This window comes from Pelodiscus sinensis, chromosome 6, assembly GCF_052426305.1.
Source record: "Pelodiscus sinensis isolate ZL-2025 chromosome 6, ASM5242630v1, whole genome shotgun sequence".
NCBI classification, from domain to species: domain Eukaryota; kingdom Metazoa; phylum Chordata; order Testudines; family Trionychidae; genus Pelodiscus; species Pelodiscus sinensis.
Genome location: NC_143057.1, coordinates 114,134,655 through 114,155,184, shown reverse-complemented (window position 1 = coordinate 114,155,184; position 20,530 = coordinate 114,134,655). Strand labels below are relative to the sequence as shown.

Below are 20,530 nucleotides of genomic sequence, written 5' to 3'. Positions count from 1 at the left end.
TAAGCTTTCCAAATTTCGTGAGGCCTACATTCATTTGATTATATTAGTCTCATGCAAATACATGGAGGAAAAAAAACCATACAGAAGAACGCTCAGTCCTTTTTCAATCCATTCCATGTTTTTTGTTCTTCTAGTGTGTCACCAGACAGTTCATTCCTTTTGAACTACATTGTATATGGAGCTTACCTGGACATAAAACTACTATAGTTAAGATCTGATGCAAAGCCTCTAGAAATCAATGGAAAGCCCTCCTATTGGTTTCACTGGGCTTTGGATTAGGTCCCTAGATACAGCAATTGTTTTTTAACCTTGTCAAAGCTGTTAATCTATGCAGCGAGTACAGCTGGGACCCAATACACTGTTTTTTTCACAGTCAGTGTTATCTGAGAGCCTCCTTCCATCAAAATCTTCTTTTTAACTACAATATCTGTTCAGGGAATCAAAATTCTTCTGGGATTCAACACTGATGCCAAATTTCTTAAGGGCAAATGTCCAGTTTCCAAGTGAGAAATTGAGTTAACTGGATCATGAGGTACTGGCAACTCACTCCTCTTCATCCATTATTTAAATAAACTTTCAGAACTTCCAGCCTCTCTTCCTTTAGGAACCTGAACTAACTGTGAATTGATGGCTCTCATTAGATTTTCAAGCATGTACGTTTCATTTTTTTAAAACTCCCTTCTTAAATTCTAGACATTCATCAGGCAACTTACTTTCAATATTTATGGCCCAAGTCTAGCCTTCTGATTTTTTTGGAATCCTTTGTACCTTTCATTCAATTGTAGAAGGTGTGCTCTACCCCATCAAATCTTTTGTATAGTATGTTAGTGTAGACTTCAGATTTTGCAACTGTACTTCCCTTCCTATATCTACCACCATTTTTCATTTTTAGCCCACTTGGATTTATTAAGAAACTTTCTCAGGAGCCTAATATCTGTTACTGTTATGACTGCCGCCTTTTGCATGGTTGCTGCTAGCCAATTGAGTTTTTCTCTATGGCCATAAGCTCAGAAGATAGCAGGCAGGTCAGTGGAAGTTAGCAATATGAGTCTACTCTTGCTTGTCCTGTGCCTGTGAGTCAACAAGATCTTAAAAGAAATGGATTTGAAGGACATGATAGCCTTGGGCACAGTAGAAGACACAACTCCCTTCTGGGTCAAAATTTGCCAGTTTCTCCTTGAACAACAGGTAGCAGACCTGGAGCCAAATTCCAGCCTATCCTCCATCTCTGCTGTGTGTCAACCTGCTCCCACTGCTCAAGTTTACCTCTGTGCACCAAGTTAGGAATTTAAGGGGTGTTCTTACTCTCCTACGTTGCCATATGGTCCAAGTCATAACTTACTCCAAAGAGAATAGAAGGGAGTGCACAGAGTAAGGGAGGGAGCTGAAGGAAAGAAGAGTGGTGAGGCAGGCAGTAACATAGTTGTGTGAAGATCACTGAAGGTCAGGACAAGGAAACTTCACTACCACACAGTAAACTTTTACAAACTACAAATGATTGTGACCTTGGTCATTTGTAGTTAGTCTCCTCTGCCTGTAATTCCACATTGCTGGAGATGTCTGCAATATTGCATCAGGAACAGATAAACAGTTTCTGAAACAAAACCCCTCATTTCCATTTTTCACAATTATTTTGCCACTGAGTAGGCTGTAATTTCTTACAAACATTGACATTAATTATTATAAAATGTCTTGAGATTTGTCTTGGCTCTGTAATTGCATATTATTTCTACAATGAGTTCTGGATTTTGAAAGGAACACGATCCTCTAGAGTATTTTCATCTCTAGTATAACAACTAGGCCTGATATTTAAGCCTCAGAAAGGTTGTTTTCTGTAGTAGAAGGATGAGCTATTTGGCATCTTCATTGCTTGTTTGTTTGTTTTTGCTTTCTGGGCTTCTGCCACAAGATTAACTGTTGAGCTATGAGCCTTTCTGGCTGGCTCAGGTATGAAGGAGCTTTTATCTGAATCAAGACTGGACAAATCCAGTTTGCTCAAAATAAAGCCATTCCTCCTTTGGTTGCACTCTTTGTTAACTTATTTGCACCATTCCATTGCTTTGTTTGCAAGTAAAGTATAGATTTTTGGTCATTTGGGAAAATTTCTGGCCTATTTACTAATGGACAAACCCTACTACACTAGTGAGATTTCTGTATACCAGTGATTCTCAACCCTCGGGTCATGGGCTACTTCAGCCCATGAGAAATCCTCAGTGCCATATAGGTAGTATGTGTGGTATGTATGCAGCCAGCATAACACATAGAGGAGGTACATATATTCCCCACAGTGGAAAATAGGTTGAGAACCACTACTCTATGCAGTGGGGCAGGATTTGGGAAACCCCCAGGAAACATCACCAAGGCTTCTGTGAATTTGCCTGGGATGCAAGATTTGGAATAGGAACACTGAGATACTGTGAAGATCCATTTCCCATATTCTTACCATGGAGTATACACTCAGAGGTGTTATGAGCTACTGAAGCACTGGCCACACCCTGTGGTAGGGGAGAGAAGATTCCTGTCCATCTTAGTGTTTAGTATACTGTTCCTGGAACCATGGCATAGCATCGTTCCTCCCTCTGTCTTAGAAACCTTCATCCCACCAATTCCCTTGATGACTTGATCTAGTTGAGCCTGTTGTTGTAGATAGGTAGGGCCCTACCAAATTCCCTTTCTGGCCTTCTTACTAGGCTATGCAAAATGTGTTATGGGCTATGAAATCTGGTGTCCTCCTGTGAAATCTGGCCTTTTATGCTGTTACCCTGTACTATTCAGATTTCATGGGGGATGCCAGCCATTCTCAAACTGGGGGGGGTCCTGACCCAAAAGGGTATTGCAGGAGGGTCACAAGGTTATTTTAGGAGGGTCATGGTATTTCCACTCTTACTCCCGTGCCACCCTTACTTACTTAGTTGGACAACTGGAGAATGGTGGTTGTAATGCTGGCCATGTGTCCAGCACTATCCTAGCAGCTGCCCAGAAGTAAAGGTGTCAATACCATACCCATGTTGTCCTCACCTCTGTACTGCTGCTTTCCGAGCTGAGTAGCCAGTGTCAGCTGCCAACTAACAGCCTAGCTGTGCGGGCACCAGCACATAAGTAAGGGTGGCCCAACCATCCTCACTTCTGCACTGCCGCTGGTGGTAGCTCTGCCTTCAAAGCTGAATTCCTGGCCAGCAGCCACCATTCTCCATCTGCCCAGCTGTGAAAGCAATGCTGCTGCCTGCAGCTGCACAGAAGTAAAGGTAGCAATACCACAACCCCTATACAATAAACTTGTGATCTGTGACACAACTCCTTTGTGGGTGAGGACCTGCACAATTACAGCACCATAATATTTCAGATTTAAATATCTGAAATATTGAAATTTGCCAATTTTAAAATCCTAGGAGCGTGAAATTGACCAAAATAGACTGTAAATTGAGTAGCACTCTATAGATAGAGATGCCTAGGATTTACTCCTTAGAGACTTGTATTACTTACACATTAAAATTCTCCTCTCAAGAACAACATAATCTATTCTCTCCAGCTTCAAACTTTTAATCTGTTGGTGGGACAGCTTCATTTGGATACTGATACCCTTGAAAGATGTCTTATCACATGATTACAATAATGGTTTTCTCCACTAACCAATTGGTGACTTTGGCTATGTTTACATGACGAGTTTTCTCAGCAAAAAATATGCTAATAAGGAATTCATTTGCATGAGTTGCAATCTCATTTGCATATTTTCTGCCAATCTGTTTTTGCGCTAGGGTTTTTGCACAGAAACAAGCAGTGTGGACATTTTCCATTTGTACAAAAACCCCTTTTCCCACAAGATCCTTTACTGATCAGTAGAAAATATGCAAATGATATTGCGACTCTTGCAAATGAGTCCCTCATTAGCATATTTTTTGCCAAGAAAACTCGTAGTGTAGATGTAGCCTTTGAGACCGCACTAGACTGAGGACTCAAACTTTTCCCACAATGCTGATAACTCTGTAAAATGAGTACCTAGGATAACATATTGGATCCACTGAAAGGAATGACAAAACTTCCACTGATTTCAGTGGGGTCAGGATTTCACACCCAGTCTGAGCACAGATTAAATGACATCTGATTTTACTCCCTTAATCCCTTGATATGCAGATGAAACAAGATACCTCTTTTTCAAGCATTTGCTCAAAACCTGGAATTTGGTTCTTCTGGTTAAACAACATAAGTCTTACCCTAAAGAGCTCCATAGCCAAGAAATGAATGGGCATGGAAAATGAACTACCCTTTGGCCCATTGGTGTTGTAACAAAACTACAACCACACAGTATGGGGAAGCTTGAGCCATGCCATTACTTGTACTGGACTTGTTCTGTGGGTAGGTTTTTATGTACCATGTTCTGGATACTACAATGAAAGAATTCCATGTTTCAAAAATAAAACTGGCTCTTTATTAAAAGAACTATTTACAGAGATTGTGCAGCAATAGCTAGCATTTCAGTCATATGTACACAGACTGACTTCTTTTGCCTACTACTGACTTTTCCCCTCTGCAACCTGTACTCCTTATTCCAAGTTCCATGCTGATTTCCCAAAACAGGCAAGCAATCTTAAATTCCAGGACTCTTCATCCAACACCTGGCATAAGACCTGTACTCACATAACTTTTTAAAGTTTTTAAGTTAAAATAAAACTTGAGCATGATTATGCACATTTAGTGGGTGATAATATTAAAACAGATGCCCTTAACCTATTCAGAAGCATTGGAACTGTCATGTCATTGGATTTGTCATGAAGCATCTCTTTCATCCTGACACATTTCTTTCAAAATATCACTGAACAGGGCTTCTCAGTACTTCCATTTTCAATACTATTTGTATTCTCAATAACAGACCGTGCTGTTGCTCATGCTGAAAAGTCCCAAATAATTGTAATCACATTGTAATGATCAGTCTGGATACAAATAACAAAAAATATTTCATCCAATAATTTTTTTCCTTTCAGTTCATTTTTCTTTCATACTATGTTAGCCAAGTTTGTAACTGTTTTGGCAGAGAAAGTTCATGACAGAGGTAATTTTTGAGAGTCTTTTATAAGAAACATTCTAGAACATAGAGTAACCTTGATTTATATTTTAAGGTTAACAGGGCATGTTTAAATCACATTAAAATTGACTTTGGGTATAGGATAATAAAACAGCAACTGACTGCTTTTGCAAAGAGAATATTACTGCTGTCTAAAGGAAAAATGACATTGGTATTTGGTTAAATAGAAAATAAGTCCTTTCTTTGTCATCAACTCTCATTAACTGCGGCTATAACAATAATATAAGGTATAAAGTAATGAGTTCCAGCAGCCTTGAGTTGCTTCATGATCCATGTGATGATTTTGGTTGATTGTTAGTATTTAAAAGGCAACCAGATCCCATGCTGATGGGAACTTAAGAAGTTTGTATACATATCAAATATACAAAGGGAGATAAAAATGTTATTTTCTGCACTTTATTTGAAGGAAAATTTATGACAGTGCTAGGCCATATGATTGCTTTTAGAAATGTTTTTATTCTAATTCATCTGTCTTTTGGAAGAAATATTTACATATATCTTACAGATACTCAAAGGCTAAAGGCTTTCTTTAGGAAATGATAAAAAAAAAGTAAGAAATAGGACTTGAATAAATATTCCAATAACAGTTCATTTTATTATTCCCTTACAGCAGTGAGTGAAGGACCAGTCCCACAACAGCCATCCATGCTACCACAGACTCAGCCTGAACATGCCAGCAATGAGGATGCCCCAAGCAGAACGATCCCCACAGCCTGTGTCCGGCCTACGCACCCTCTCCGCAGCTTTGCCAACCCCTTGCTACCTCCACCAATGAGTGCAATAGAACCGAAAGTCCCTTATACACCACTTTTGTCTCAAGCAGGTAATAATTAAGGAAAGAATTGCTGATAATATTTAGTAGCCACCAATGTGCAGAATTCTAGCAGAAGTGCCGGGGTTATCTGTCTCAGGTACATATGTGCCACTGCCCTCAGAATAATATGTAAAATGGGGAAGTGAGACACAGAGGGTATGTCTACACTATCCCGCTAGTTCGAACTAGCGGGGTAATGTAGGCATACCAGAATTGCAAATGAAGCCCGGGATTTGAATTTCCTGGGATTCATTTGCATAAGCGGGGCGCCGCCATTTTTAAATCCCCGCTCGTTCGAACCCCGTGCCGCGTAGCTACACGCGGCACGAACTATGTAGTTCGAAGTAGGCTTCCTAGTTCGAACTACCGTTACTCCTCGTGGAATGAGGAGTAACGGTAGTTCGAACTAGGAAGCCTAGTTCGAACTACCTAGTTCGTGCCGCGTGTAGCCACGCGGCACGGGGTTCGAACGAGCGGGGATTTAAAAATGGCGGCACCCCGCTTATGCAAATGAAGCCCAGGAAATTCAAATCCCGGGCTTCATTTGCATTTGCGGGATGCCTACATTACCTCGCTAGTTCGAACTAGCGGGGTAGTGTAGACATACCCAGAGAGACTAAGGGCCAAATATTTGAAGGTATTGAAATATATTCAAATATATATTGGAAGAAAATAAGGTGATAGGTAACAGCCAGCATGGATTTGTAAAGAACAAATCATGTCAAACCAATCTGATAGCTTTCTTTGATAGGATAACAAGTCTTGTGGATAAGGGAAAAGCAGTGGACTTGGTAAATCTAGACTTTAGTAAGGCATTTGATATGGTCTTGCATGACTTTCTTATCAATTAACTAGGCAAATACAAGTTAGATGGGCCTACTATAAGGTGGGTGCATAACTGTCTGGATAATCATTCTCAGAAAGTAATTATTAACAGTTCACAGTCATGCTGGAAAGTCATAACAAGTGGGATTCCCCAAGGGTCTGTTTTGGGAATGGTTGTGTTAAATATTTTCATCAATGATTTAGATGATGGTATAGAGTATATTTTTCAAGTTTGCAGATGACACCAAGATAGGAGGGGTTGCAACTACTTTAGAGGATAGGGTCATAATTCCAAATGATCTGGACAAATTGGAGAAATGATCTAAGGTAAATAGGATGAAGTTTAATAAGGACAAATGCAAAGTACTCCACTTAGGAAGGAACAATCCATTTCACACATATAGAATGGGAAGTGACTGTCTAGAAAGAGGAGCTGCTTCTCCACTCTTAGGGTATGTCTACACTACCCCGCTAGTTCGAACTAGCGGGGTAATGTATGCATACCGCACTTGCTAATGAAACCCGGGATTTGGGTTTCCCGGGCTTCATTAGCATAAGCGGGGAGCCGCCATTTTTAAATCCCCGCTGCTTCGAACCCCGTGTAGCGCGGCTACACGGGGCTCGAACTAGGTAGTTCGGACTAGGGTCCTATTCCGAACTACCGTTACTCCTCGTGAAACGAGGAGTACCGGTAGTTCGGAATAGGCACCCTAGTCCGAACTACCTAGTTCGAGCCCCGTGTAGCCGCGCTACACGGGGTTCGAAGCAGCGGGGATTTAAAAATGGCGGCTCCCCGCTTATGCTAATGAAGCCCGGGAAATTCAAATCCCGGGCTTCATTAGCAAGTGCGGTATGCATACATTACCCTCCTAGTTCGAACTAGGAGGGTAGTGTAGACATACCCTTAGAGCATGTCTACACTACCACCCTAGTTCGAACAAGGGTGGTAATGTAGTCAACTGGAGTTGTAAATGAAGCCCGGGATTTGAATTTCCCGGGCTTCATTTGCATCTTGCCGGGCGCCGCCATTTTTAAATGTCCACTAGTTCGGACTCCGTGCTGCGTGTAGCCGCGCAGCACGGAGTCCGCGCTAGCGGACATTTAAAAATGGCGGCGCACGACAAGATGCAAATGAAGCCCGGGAAATTCAAATCCCGGGCTTCATTTGCAACTCCAGTTGACTACATTACCACTCTATTTCGAATTAGGGTGGTAGTGTAGACATACCTTTAGTGTACACACCTCCAGATCAGCTGCTAGAAGTGGGCCTCACCCTCCCTGACTGAATTAACCTTGTTATCTCTAGCCTTATTCTGGCCTGCATATTTATATCTGCCTCTGGAAATTTCCAATACATGCATCTGACGAAGTGGGTCTTTGCCCACGAAAGCTTATGCTCCAATACATCTGTAGATTATGTTCCACACAACTCCTTGTCACTTTTGTCTAGGAAGGAGAAATGCAAAAAGGGATCTAGGAGTTCTATTTAGCTAAATATGAGTCAACCATGTGACACTGTTGCCAAAAAAGAAAACGTGATTCTGGGGTGCATTAACAAGAATGTTGTGAGTAAGACACGAGAAGACATTCTTCCTGTATACTCTGCACTGATTAAGCCTCAATTGGAGTATTGTGTCCAGTTCTGGGCACCATATTACAAGAAAGATGTGGAGAAATTGGAGAAGACCTAGAGAAGAGCAACAAAGTGATTAAAGGTTTAGAAAACATGAGCTATAAGGCAAGGCTGAAAGAATTGGGCTTGTTTAGTATGGAAAGGAAAAGACAGAGAGGGAACATGATAGTGATTTTCAGATATGTAAATGGGTGTCACAGGGAGGAGGGTGAAAGTTGTTCTCCTTGGCCGCTGATGATAGGACAAGAAACAATGGGCTTAAACTGCAAGAAGGAAGGTTTAGGTTGGACATTAGGAAAAACTTCCTAACTGTCAGGGTGGTTAAACACTGGAATAAATTGCCTAGGGAGGTTGTAAAATCTCCATCTCTGGAGATATTTAAGAGCAGGTTAGACAGACATCTATCAGGGATGATATAGACCATGCTTGGTCCTGCCATGAGAGTGGGGGATTGGACTTATCATAGAATCATAGAGCTAGAAGAGACCTCAGAAGGTCATTAAGTCCAGTCGTCTGCTCAAGGCTGGACCAATCCCAACTAAATCAACCCATCCAGGGCTTTGTCAAGCTAAGATTTAATGATCTTTCGAGGTCCCTTCCAGTTCTAGTATTCTATGATTCAAATGTCTAAAGATGCAGATAGGCTCCTTGTGAGATTTTTCAGAGGTCTGTAATTGCCTATGTAGATGCTTTTGAAAATCCCACTAGGTACTTATCTTCATTTCTATTAGCTTAAATTCCTATACAGACCTTTGGGCATATCAGGGATTTGAACTCAGGTCTTCACAGACATAGACACCGGAGCACCCTTTCTCTTTCCACAGTATGGCTTTGATTTTTCTATGTATTTTCCATTTACTGTCATCATTTTATTTGTTGCATCTAATATGTATTGTGCTAGAGCCTGGTATGGATGTGGAAGAAAAGTGAAGGATACATACACCTTCTGCCCGCTGTAGGACCCCAGATGGGTGCCAGCCACAGTTGTGGTACTTGGGTTCTCCTAAAAATAGAGATTGTTCTCAATACTCCCTGGAGAGCTACGCACCTCAAAGGAGAGTGAGAGTAGCAGCAGGGGGGTGGGGGGGTGGGGAGAAGGGAGGAAATACATGCTGTACTCTGAGGGAATGCTCATTTGCACCAACGTTTCTTTATATCATTCTGATCGTTGGAGGGGCCTCGCAGTGAGTATAAATGTCTTTTATGTCCATTTAAGAACTCCAATTTGAGTGTAAATGAGAAATGGGCCTCCAGTGCTCTTCAGAGTTACCCCCCTGGGAAAAAAGCAGCTCTTGTCTGTCAGCAATCTGGGTCAGATCCTAATAGACAGGCTGTAGGGTGCGTACTCCCCACCACGCCTCAGTTACCCACTGACTGTCTTCATCTAGCCCATCTCAGGGCAAGCTGCAATCTGTATGGGCCGCTCATCGCCAGCACTGGGTGTATCTCTGCTGCCCTGCTTACCTGGGCTGCGTTGCTACCACCCTCCAAGCCCTGGGCCTTGCCCCAGGCCCTACAGCCAGGGAGCACCTTAGCCGGCACTCTGCTAGCACTTCCGGGCATCCCCAATACTGTTCTCCCTCCTGGGCGCCTCCTGCTTCCTCCGCTGCTAGCTCTTCACTGTTCTCCCCGTCTTAAGCAAACTGTTCTTCTTTATATAGCCCCCAGCTGGGTTCTCATTAGCCCTAACAGCAGCAGCTGAGTCTTTGCTTCCAGCCCCTGCTCTGGGTCTGAGTTGTGCCCTTAAAGGGACAGTGCAGGGCAGGGGCCCTGTCACACAGGCCCTCCATCAGGCAGACATGGGGGTAGGGTGGTTATCCGGGGGCCAAGTAATTCAAAAGGTCCCAGAGCTCCTGGCCACCACCACTGCTGCCACAGGAGTGGCAGTAGCCAAATTCCCAGGCTCTTTAAATTGCCAATGGAGAGAAACAAAACATGATCTGGGTGTCTCGTCCTGCTGTGCTTTCAGCCATGCCGAGAGCTGGCTGCCCCAACTCTGCCCCTTTTGGGAGCATGGAGCCTGTCCAGGGACTTGCCAAGTCTCTGCTAATGGGCACAATCTCTTTGTAAATCATAATGTCCTTGTACTGCACCTTCTATCTATGCACACAACTCCCATTCACATTACTAATATCCGCGATGATCACGCCTGCAGATTGAGGCAATTTGTAGAACAGAAGCTAAGCCCTGGTCTACACTAGGGAGTTATTTTGAAATAATTCCACTTATTTCGAAATAACAAGCAGAACGTCCACACTACACAGCCCGTTGTTTTGAAATAAGGGGCTGGTTATTTCAAAATAATAACTCCTGCTTTCCATGAGGAATAACACTAATTTAGAAATAATTATTTTTAAATAGTGGTAGTGTAGATGCTCAGTTGCTGCTGTTTTGAAATAGCTACCCCCCAGAGTAATTCAAACTAATTATTCTCCAGTGCTTCCAGGGGCTCTAAGTCAAGTAGCATGTCCACTTTAACAAAGCCGGCCCCAGATTAATTTTGTGGCTTCCCCGTAGTGTGGAAATTTCAAAATGATTATTTCAGGAGTTATTATTTCAAATAAGTTATTTCAAAATAATTTCCTAGTGTAGATATGCCTTAAGTGACATCCTAGAGAGAACTGTAGAATTAGAAGGTCAACCCTTACCTATATTTTGACTTTCTTGAACGTTGCAATCCTCTGCATATAAAATTCCCCATCCTCCACAAGGATGCACTCACTTGCAAAAAAAAAAAATGTGACGTTTTAACTGTTAGAAAGAAAATATATCTTGTACCTTATGTCCTGTATCTAAGGAAGTTTTTGTGTTAGTTCTTTAGAATGAAAAAAGAATTCATACCATTTTATGATAATATTCCAATAATTAATTATGACTTTCTGGAATAAGAATTAAAAATAAGGCAATAATTTAAAATTAGAGTTAACTAACAAGGGAAGAAAAATAAATAAATCAGGAGCCAAATGAATCAATTGTTCTTATTTTAAATTTCACATGTCCTACAATAAATTAAACCAATGCCAAATGTCTGGCACTTGATTAAAGGTTTACTTTCTTGATAACAAAGGGTTTATACAGCCTCTCCTCGAGTTACAAACGAATTACAGACCAAACAATTGGCTGTAACTCGAAATGTTTGTAACTTGGATCCCATTGAGTTACATTGTGACTGCCCTGTTCTTAAGCATGGGTTGCATTCGTAACTCGGGCACCGTCTTTACGACCACTCAATGGGAGTTTTGGTCGTAAATGCGAATGATCATAAATCGACAGTTCGCAACTCGGGGACCGGCTGTATATATTTGCCAGAGAATCTGCCTGGAATCTAACCCTGACAGTAAAATTGTTAAAAATCAAAATCAAATATTCCAAGGAATGGGAAGAAATAGAAAACAATTACAAGAAAAAACACTAGGCGATGAGAAAGAGGCTTGTAAGGACCTTCTTTAAATTCTTTCATTGCCTTACCATGTGTTCAGGTGCAAAGGGGTAAGTTTGCACTTCTAAAGATAAGCAAATACTTGTTTTTGGTTCTGTTGGTGGTTCTGAAAAACAGGGAGAGGGATTTCAGTCCAGATCAAACCAAACCCAGAAATGCCAAAAATGTTGGCAAATTGCAATATTTTCTTTCAGACCATATAAAACATGTTTGACCCAAAACATTTTGTTTTCAGGTATTTAAAAAGTGGTCAAAAGCAGAGTGGACCTCCCTGGAGCTCATAGCCCAGTGATTAATTTATTTTCATGGGATTAGGAGAGCTACATTTGAATCCCTGCTGCACTTCCGCAGACATTTGAACCCAGATTTCACCCTATCCCAGGATATGGGGATTCATCTCTGTCTTTCCAGTTGAAGCGCCTCCCCTGAATTCTGAATAGTCATTTGACAGGAGAGAGGGAGCAGCACTACAGAAATATTAGTTTGGTGTTTAGGCTGCTTATTCAGGTGAAGGAGATTCAAGCTCAAGTCCCTGCTCCAATGATTATTTGTACCAAATAGAACAGCTGTCACAGACTGAGAGCAAGCCCATCCCAAAATAAACAATGACCTAGTTCAAATTTGTAAATAGTTCCTTGTTGACTTGAAATGCATGTGCTAGCACATACATAAGTTGTCAACCAAATAACCAGGTCAACCTGCGACCCCGGCATCACTAGCAATTGGTAGAGTCTTATGTCCATCCTCCACAATGCACTAGTGGAGATTTCATAGGGGAAGTAATTGTTTGCTGCTAGTATGCACCTCTCCCAAAGAATGATTCCTTTCTTGGGATGATCCTAAGCAAGCACAACTGCGTGTCATTCAATATTCTGGACATTTATTTCACATCTCTTCTATACTATATTAAATGCAATAAAATGAGAAATGTTTTATTATATAAACCTAACATTATTTGTATTTTGCACATCATCAGAGCCTAGTCTAAGAATCCTTACATGAATGATTTTTACATGAGTTGAGTTTTTGATGTCAACAACACTATATGGTAAATAAGGACTACTTCTGTGAATAAGGTTTGAAGTATAGGACCCAATTTTGATAATTCACATAATATAATTTGGAGGTTTGCTAAATTTGACAGAATTACCTCCAGTTCAGAAATGTCAGGCCTACTGAATTGTGTTCTGTTTTCTGATGTTGCTTTCTAAACATAGTGTTCTTGCCAAGCAACATATGTTACTTAACTGTGATTACAAGACTAGCAAAAGCACCATATTTTTTACAATGAACACCTGCTATCTATCATTAGGTAATTCTGTTTTTTACAGCAGATGTAAACAGAGATACCTTACAATGTTGGAAAGTCTTTTATTTTTTTGCCAACTATCAGACCTGAATTATATTTTTATATATGATAGGGTCTGCGCATCATTAGACACGGGTTAAATTTCTCTTATCAGCACTCTCTGATGTGGCAACATCCATGATTTTAATTAGCCAGATGTCCACTTATCGTGGGTGTGCCCAAGTTTCCCATGGTCCCATAAAGTTTGTTTTCAGCCACCAGTCCTGTCTCTCAGTGTTCTATGCTGTTATTTAGTTGTAATTTACTTCTAAGGGTCCAGTAAGCAGTAGAAGTGTTGGTAATGCTGCTAGACAACATTGACCTCCCATGGTTCAGCAAATTCCTAGTTTGGCACCAGTCAGGTCCCTAGGGTACCAATTAGAGATTCAACCTGTAATACCACAAATTTATAAAGCCTACTGACCTTAGTATGTGAATGAGCCTACTTACTTCAGTAGAATTACTGGCATAAGTAAGGCTCTACTCTAGGGGGCAATGTTGTAATAAGGTATGCAATTCTAGCTAAGTAAATAGCATAGCTGAAGTCGAGATACCTTAGTTTGAGTTACTGCAGAGTCTCCACTGGGGTTGGGGAGCATTGAGGGGAGAAACTCTCCTGTTGGCTCCCCTTACTCTTCTCAATCCAGTGGATTACCATAATTGACAGGAGCATAATCAGTGGTCAGTTTAGAGGGACTAATTAAATCCCACTAGACCTGCTAAATTGATCCCCTGGGATTCTCACAGTACTAAGGCTATTCAAGTTTTCACATTTAATCTTCATGATTTGGAGAAGGAGGAAAAGCATGTTTTCCATCTCCTGATAAGTTTAGTGATCACCATTAAAATTGCCATTTGCCTCAGAATTTGCTGTGTTCTCTACACTTTATAGCATGTATTGTTATATATATAATAAATAATATTAATTGTGACCACTGGATCCACATTGAAGAGAAGGTAGCTGTCATGTATCAGGTCACATGTGGAGATATACTGACTTATTTCCTGATAACTGTATGAAGCTGAGGATAAGTAGGGTTTTTGGATAGGCAATTCCTCCTTTATCCCCATTGACAGAACAACTCAGAACAAATCCATGTGAGCATATTCACAGAGAAACCCTTCTTTGAATCCCCTTTGTTTTTACTGTAGGTGAGTGGGGTGGGGGATATTCCTTCCCTAAAATGCTCACAATTTCTCTTTTTGGGAAAAGGGATGGATAGAATGAATTCATTTATCACAAGGCTCTTTACATCTTAAGTAATTTCTACTTGCAGAACATAATAATATAATTAGTAATTGATTTGTCATTACTTAGACCAAGCAAAATGTTTATTATTTTAAGTGAATGTCATGGAAAATATTATGCTTTCATTTCTCAAACACATGATGAGCAAGTGTCTTATTCCTTTAAAAAATAAATAACTGTGATGGAAACTTCTTATTTAATTGAATTGAGATTATGCCAATAGGGTTCTATAGAAATAGAGCAGTGATCTATAGTAACTGATCCAAAAATCTATGGATAATGATTTTTCAAAAGTGGATCCCTTAAGGTAGGAGTCTACATCAGTACATGCCGGGATCTACATAAATAGCCTGGCTCTTAAAGATTCTGACTATCCAACAACTCTTGCATTTGGTTCAGCACTTTTGAAAATCAGAGTTTATTTTCATGTACCGAAATGTGGATTTAGGAGACTAATATTAAGACCCTGCTTTTGAAAATAGTAGCGACAGAATTTGAGGGATAAATGTCACACTCATTTAAGTTATTAAGAGTCTTTTTGTTGACACTTCTTCTCCCCCTTCACCTCCCCAGACTTTGAATCAGGCCTTAAGAGAGGATCTTTTCTACAGGTTTTTTTATCCATCCAATAAACTTACATAGAAGGGCTACAATTAGCTATTAACATCTGTAAACTAGTTCATACAAACCTGTGGAAAGGTTAACAACATTTATTCATTTATTTCACTATAGTAGAATTAATAAATAACTTAAAAGCCACAATCCTGTTTCCCAGGCCATACATTCAACATACTCCAGATTTGAAATTTTCTTCTTTTCACTTGAGTCTGGAGTTTGCTCTCTTTGGTTTAAGCTGGGCCATTTCTTAGATACTTTATGGTAGAACACACCATTTCCTCACTGCTTTGTGATATAATGGTTTGGATTCTTTACACTAAATCTGAAGAGAAGAGAGTAACAGCACAGTCTTTCCTTTCCACACTCCACTGTGGCTGTGATCATTTCTCCTTGCAAATCATGGACATAGACATTTAAGCAATTTGACTTAGTTCTCTTTCAAGTTAAATAGAAAATGCTTGATGGAGTATTGACCTTACTGCATTATGGATCTGACATAAATTCTACAAATGGCTGGAAAAGGAGGTTTGTTTAGGGTTTTTTTGTTTTCTTTTCTTTTAATTCCTGATGAGTGGAAATTCCTTTTAACTGTTGAAATGATTAGCTGCACTTTAAATGTACCTGAGTTAGCAGGACGTTTGTCTTCTGTATCTGTAAGTGTGCTATAAGAAAATGAGACCTCTTAAATGATGCCTTTTATACTGTATCCCAGTTTTACAACTTTAGCCCTTATATTTTTTGCAGTTGAAAATGAGTTGTATTCTATTGTCAATTTACCTTTTTCTGCCTAATATTTATACACAGAAATAAAAATTCAATCTTCCATGGACCAATATGTAGAGCCCTGCATGGATACCTAATTGGTATCTGCATCAGCAAAAATGATCCATGGAGATCCATATCCACAGATTCATATACCAATGTCTACAAAGCAGATAACCGCATATTTGCAGATTTATAAATACAAAATTTGCATCCTCATCCACATCTGTATCCACAAAAATGGGCCCTGGAAATCTTCATTCATATCCACTGTTGTGGATGTAAAGTGCATACACATGGATTTGCAAGGCTCTAACAGTAGAATAATCAAGGAATTGATTGAGAAGATATCTGAGCCATTACCTATTATCTTTGAAATATGGAAGCTGGGGAAAAAGGCAAATATAGTGTCCATCTATTTAAAAAAAGGAAATAAAGACAATGCAGGGATTTACAGACCAATCAGCAGAACTCCTATACCAGGAAACATAATGTAGCAAATAATTAAGGGATACATTTTCAAACATCTAGAAGATGATAAAAGTGATAAGTAACAGACAGAATGGATTTATAAAGGACAAATCATGTAAAACCAATCTAGAGTTTACTAAAACATTTGATACAGTCTCTCAAGGCCTTCTCATTAATAAACTAAGGAAATAGAAACTAAGGAAATAGATGGCACAGCGTAAGGCTGGTGCATAATTGGTTGGATAACCATTCCCAAAGAGTAGTTATCAATGGTTCACAGTCATGTTGGAAGGACATAACTAGTGGGGTTCTTCAGGAATCGGTTTTGGGACCATTTCTGTTCAATAACTTCATCAACAATTTAGATAATGGCATAGATAGTACACTTTTAAAGTTTGTGGATAATACCAAACTGGGAGAAGTGGTCTGAAGTAAACAGGATGAAATTCAACAAGGACAAATACAACGTAGTCCACTTATGAAGGAACAATCAGTTTCATGCACACAAAACAGGAATGTCTGGGAAGGAGTGCTGCAGAAAGGGATCTAGGCATCACAATAGATCACAAGCTAAATATGAGTCAACTCTGTTGCAAACCCCCCCCCCCCCCCCATAATTCTGGGATGTATTAACAGGAGCATTTTATGCAAGACATGAGAAGTAATTCTTCCAATCTATTCCATGCTAATTAGGCCTCAGCTAGAGCACTGTATCTAGTTCTTGGTGCCACATTTTGAGAAAGATGTGGACAAATTGGAGAATGTCCAGAGAACAATAACAAAAATGATTAAAGGTCTAGAAAACATAATCTTTGAGGAATAAGACATGACTGAGAGGGGACATCATATTAGTTTTCAGTGCCTACAAGGTTGTTACAAGGAGGAGGGAGAAAAACTTATATATTTTTAATCTTCTCTTATACTTATGTATTAGACTCTTGTTTTCTTTTTAACTCTCTTCCCCCATCAGTAGAATCAGAATTAGTTTAAACTAGCATTTTCTAGCTTTTTATCTACCTAATATTTTATTTTTTTCTCATAGCCATGATTACGCCGTAATTTCTTACATAAGTGCAGTTAGTGCTACTTATTTTTATTCTGTTAAGCATTATCAGAACAGAGGCCTAAAATTCACAGCAGGTTTTTATCAGAGTTAGCCATGCCTACACTCCCAACACTGTTCCTATGTCTCTTTTCTCTCTCTTTCCCTGTCTCTTTCCCTTTTCATATCACCAAATTTTCCCCAATTCCACTCCATTCATTGACTGTCTGAAATTTTGTATTGTTTGCATATAGATGTGCACATATTTTCCATGACAGAGCTGAAAAAATTGAAGTGGCGAAATCCAATTCTGCAGTTATCAGTTGGTACTGTGTACATTGTTATATATAATCCAATGTGCTTGGTTTATCATTAGTCCAGTTGTGGTCTTGCTTGTGTTTCTGGTTGTGGTTCATCATCTTGATTCAATTCTGGAGTAAGACTCCAGTAAGATCAAGCGAGGCAGTGGTACTCTTCCAGTCCTGAATCACATTCAGAGAGCAGGTCAAAGTTTCTAACCATGTCTTCGCTATGTCAGCAAAAATTTATGGCAACAGATGTTTTGACAGCCTAAGTGGTAGTGTTCACAGCAGTATGTCAGCAGGAGAGCTTCTCCTTCCAATGTCACGACTGCTGTTCATTGGGAGTGGTTTAATGATAACAGGAGAGTTGTTTCTTGTTGGCATACAGCAGTGCAGCTGCATATTATTCTATAAAGTCTCTTGTGTAGACATAGCATTAGATACTTTCCTGATTTGATAGGCAAACTCATGGGCAGCAGTTCAGTGATCTGCTAAAATAACTGTAGTATTTATAGCATATGTTAACTGCATGCTTTGTATGGTGAGCCATAACCATCCGATTTAAAAACACCCTTCTAGGTCCCCTAATCCATGTTCCTGTTCTTGGGAGTTGTTTGTGTTGCAGGATCTTTCACCTTGGCTGCAATTCACTCTGTATCAGAGCACTTAAGCTTTCCCACATGTTTACCAGAGAACCATAAGGCTAGAGTGGTATTCTCCACCTCATGCACCACCTTGTTCCTATGCTGTATCATCCAGTTCCATAGAGCCCAATGAAATTCATATAATGCTTCCTAGAGTGATAAACACCTAAAAGAGAAAACAAATACAAATATGGCTGTAAGTGTGTGTTTGCGTAACACCGACAGGCAGAATGGAACCTCGGACCTCTGCAGCATAGTGTATGAGGCATGAGCTTTTAAAAAAGCTGGCTTTTAGTTCAGGCTGCACATCAGAGTCATTATTCTCTCTATAAGTGGTCTCAGTGCCACCAGAAAGTGTGTGGGTTAGATTTCCATCACATATAGGACAAGGGGTTGCAGTTTCTTTGCACTACTTCAATAAAATAAATTGATAAATATATAAACAGATAGATAAATAAATAGATACAATAACTACTTTAGTAAATAAATAATAATCATTAATAAATAGCTGTTGATGACTAATTATGTTGAAAAGCAAGGGAACTTCTTTAATTGTAAGCAAGGCAAATTTGATTAGGAAGTAACTGGGGAAGACTATCAATCTATCACTCTGGAACAGAATTGCACTTATAAAGCAAAAAGGTATCAATTAGTGATAGAACAGCAGCAGCAGCATTTATTCACATGAAACTAACTGGCACTAATTAATTAATTTTACAGATAAATCTGTGTGCTTTTAAAAATATACCCCTTAGAGTCAATATTTCCCATTGCTAATGGAAAGCGTAAATGAAATCTTACTGTTTTCTTTGATGGAGAACTAACTCCCACCAGTTCAACAATGAAATGAGAGCATTTCTGTTTCTTCTAGTTCTAAGTGTTTAGCTTCTAATGTTGGCTAGAAATTTTAGATTTAGATTCTTCTTTCGATAAATGATCAAGAATATTGAGTAACAGATGTCTTGAGAATAAAGCAAACTATGGTAGAACAGGAGGTATGTTAGAAAAATGTCTTTGGTAAACTAATGGAACGTTGTAGTCTTTTGGTGTCAGAATCCTAAATTAATTTTTGTAGCATCAGAAAAAAATCACACACAATTCTGGAAATCAGAGACTTTTGTTATTTGTGTTCATAATCCCTCTCATACCTAAACACACACATTACCCTCCCCATCCCCACCCCTCAAAATCAAAATGTTTGTCCACTCTCCACCCCCCCCCCCCATGTCATTTTATGAAATCAGGCTTCCTCTATTCCACTCAGAGACTTCAGTGATGAAGGACCACAGGAGTTCAATCATGCATGTTAATGAGATATCTGGCTGCAGTCCAGGAAAATACTTAAGCACATGGTAAATTTTAAACCCTTGAGTAATCCAGTATAGTCAATAGTGCTATTCAGTAGTTAAATTTAAGCAGAGGCTTAAGTGCTTTGTAGAATCAAGCCCCTATAGAAATAAATGGATTGATTATATGTTTTGCCTAATAGGAGACATAAGTCTAGTCTTTTAAAAAATAATGTTTTTCTGGAGAATCATTATATCTTCTCTAGAAAAAAAAACTTTTTGAAAATTTTGGATATTTTTCTAAGTGATCCACTACAATTCCATAAAAGGACTGCATGGATAGGCACCACCTGACTATAAGGTGTATGTGTGAATATGCAGTTGAGATTGTATTAATTATCTCTGATCAGCAACAGCCATTTTTACTGACAGCTCACTGATGTAATTGCATATTTCCTGAGGACTGAGAAATAGAAACAGAAAGGAAAGAGGATCAATGTGATAGTATAAAGTAAAACCTTAACAGGAGCCAGATTTTTCATGGAATTCTGACAGATTCATTAACTTCATATTATGGAATTGTAAGAAAACACAGGCTTGTAAATTTCTTCATGTGCTTAAAGTTTATAGTAATAAGGACAGAACAAACATCTGATATGTTTCAAGGCTTTAACTTTCATCCTCTGTGTGTAACAATCTAAGTGATTGTTTTAATCTTCAAGTGTCCGTCCCTACGCATCACTTGTTACACTTATCGTGAAGACATATTACATAAAAAAGGGAAAAATCTTCCCAATGGCCAATTCAATAAAGTATTATATATTTGAAATTCACAAAATGACCATTTCCTTTTTCTCTGTTTTCCTTTTCAGTTCCTTTCCCCACCAAATCAAAGCTACTCAAATTAAATTCTGCCTCTTTTTAAAGCATATCTCCTATGGAATGAGTCAAATGGCTGTTCATTATAATTTGGGAAAGTCATTTTTAAAAGTTTCATTTTAGCAGATGGTATAAATA

General features: G+C 39.4%; 1 protein-coding gene across 4 annotated transcripts in view; it reads left to right on the top strand.

The window, feature by feature from the left end:
* DCC (DCC netrin 1 receptor) overlaps window positions 1-20,530 on the top strand; it is a 999,406-nt gene that overhangs the window by 960,376 nt on the left and 18,500 nt on the right. For 2 of the 4 annotated variants that reach the window (XM_075932654.2, XM_075932652.2), the window contains exon 27: window positions 5,694-5,903. In XM_075932654.2, the coding sequence (XP_075788769.2) occupies window positions 5,694-5,903 (210 nt within the window). Of the gene's footprint in view, window positions 1-5,690; window positions 5,904-20,530 lie in introns of all 4 variants that reach the window. The other 2 variants (XM_075932653.2, XM_075932651.2) reach the window with 1 other exon arrangement.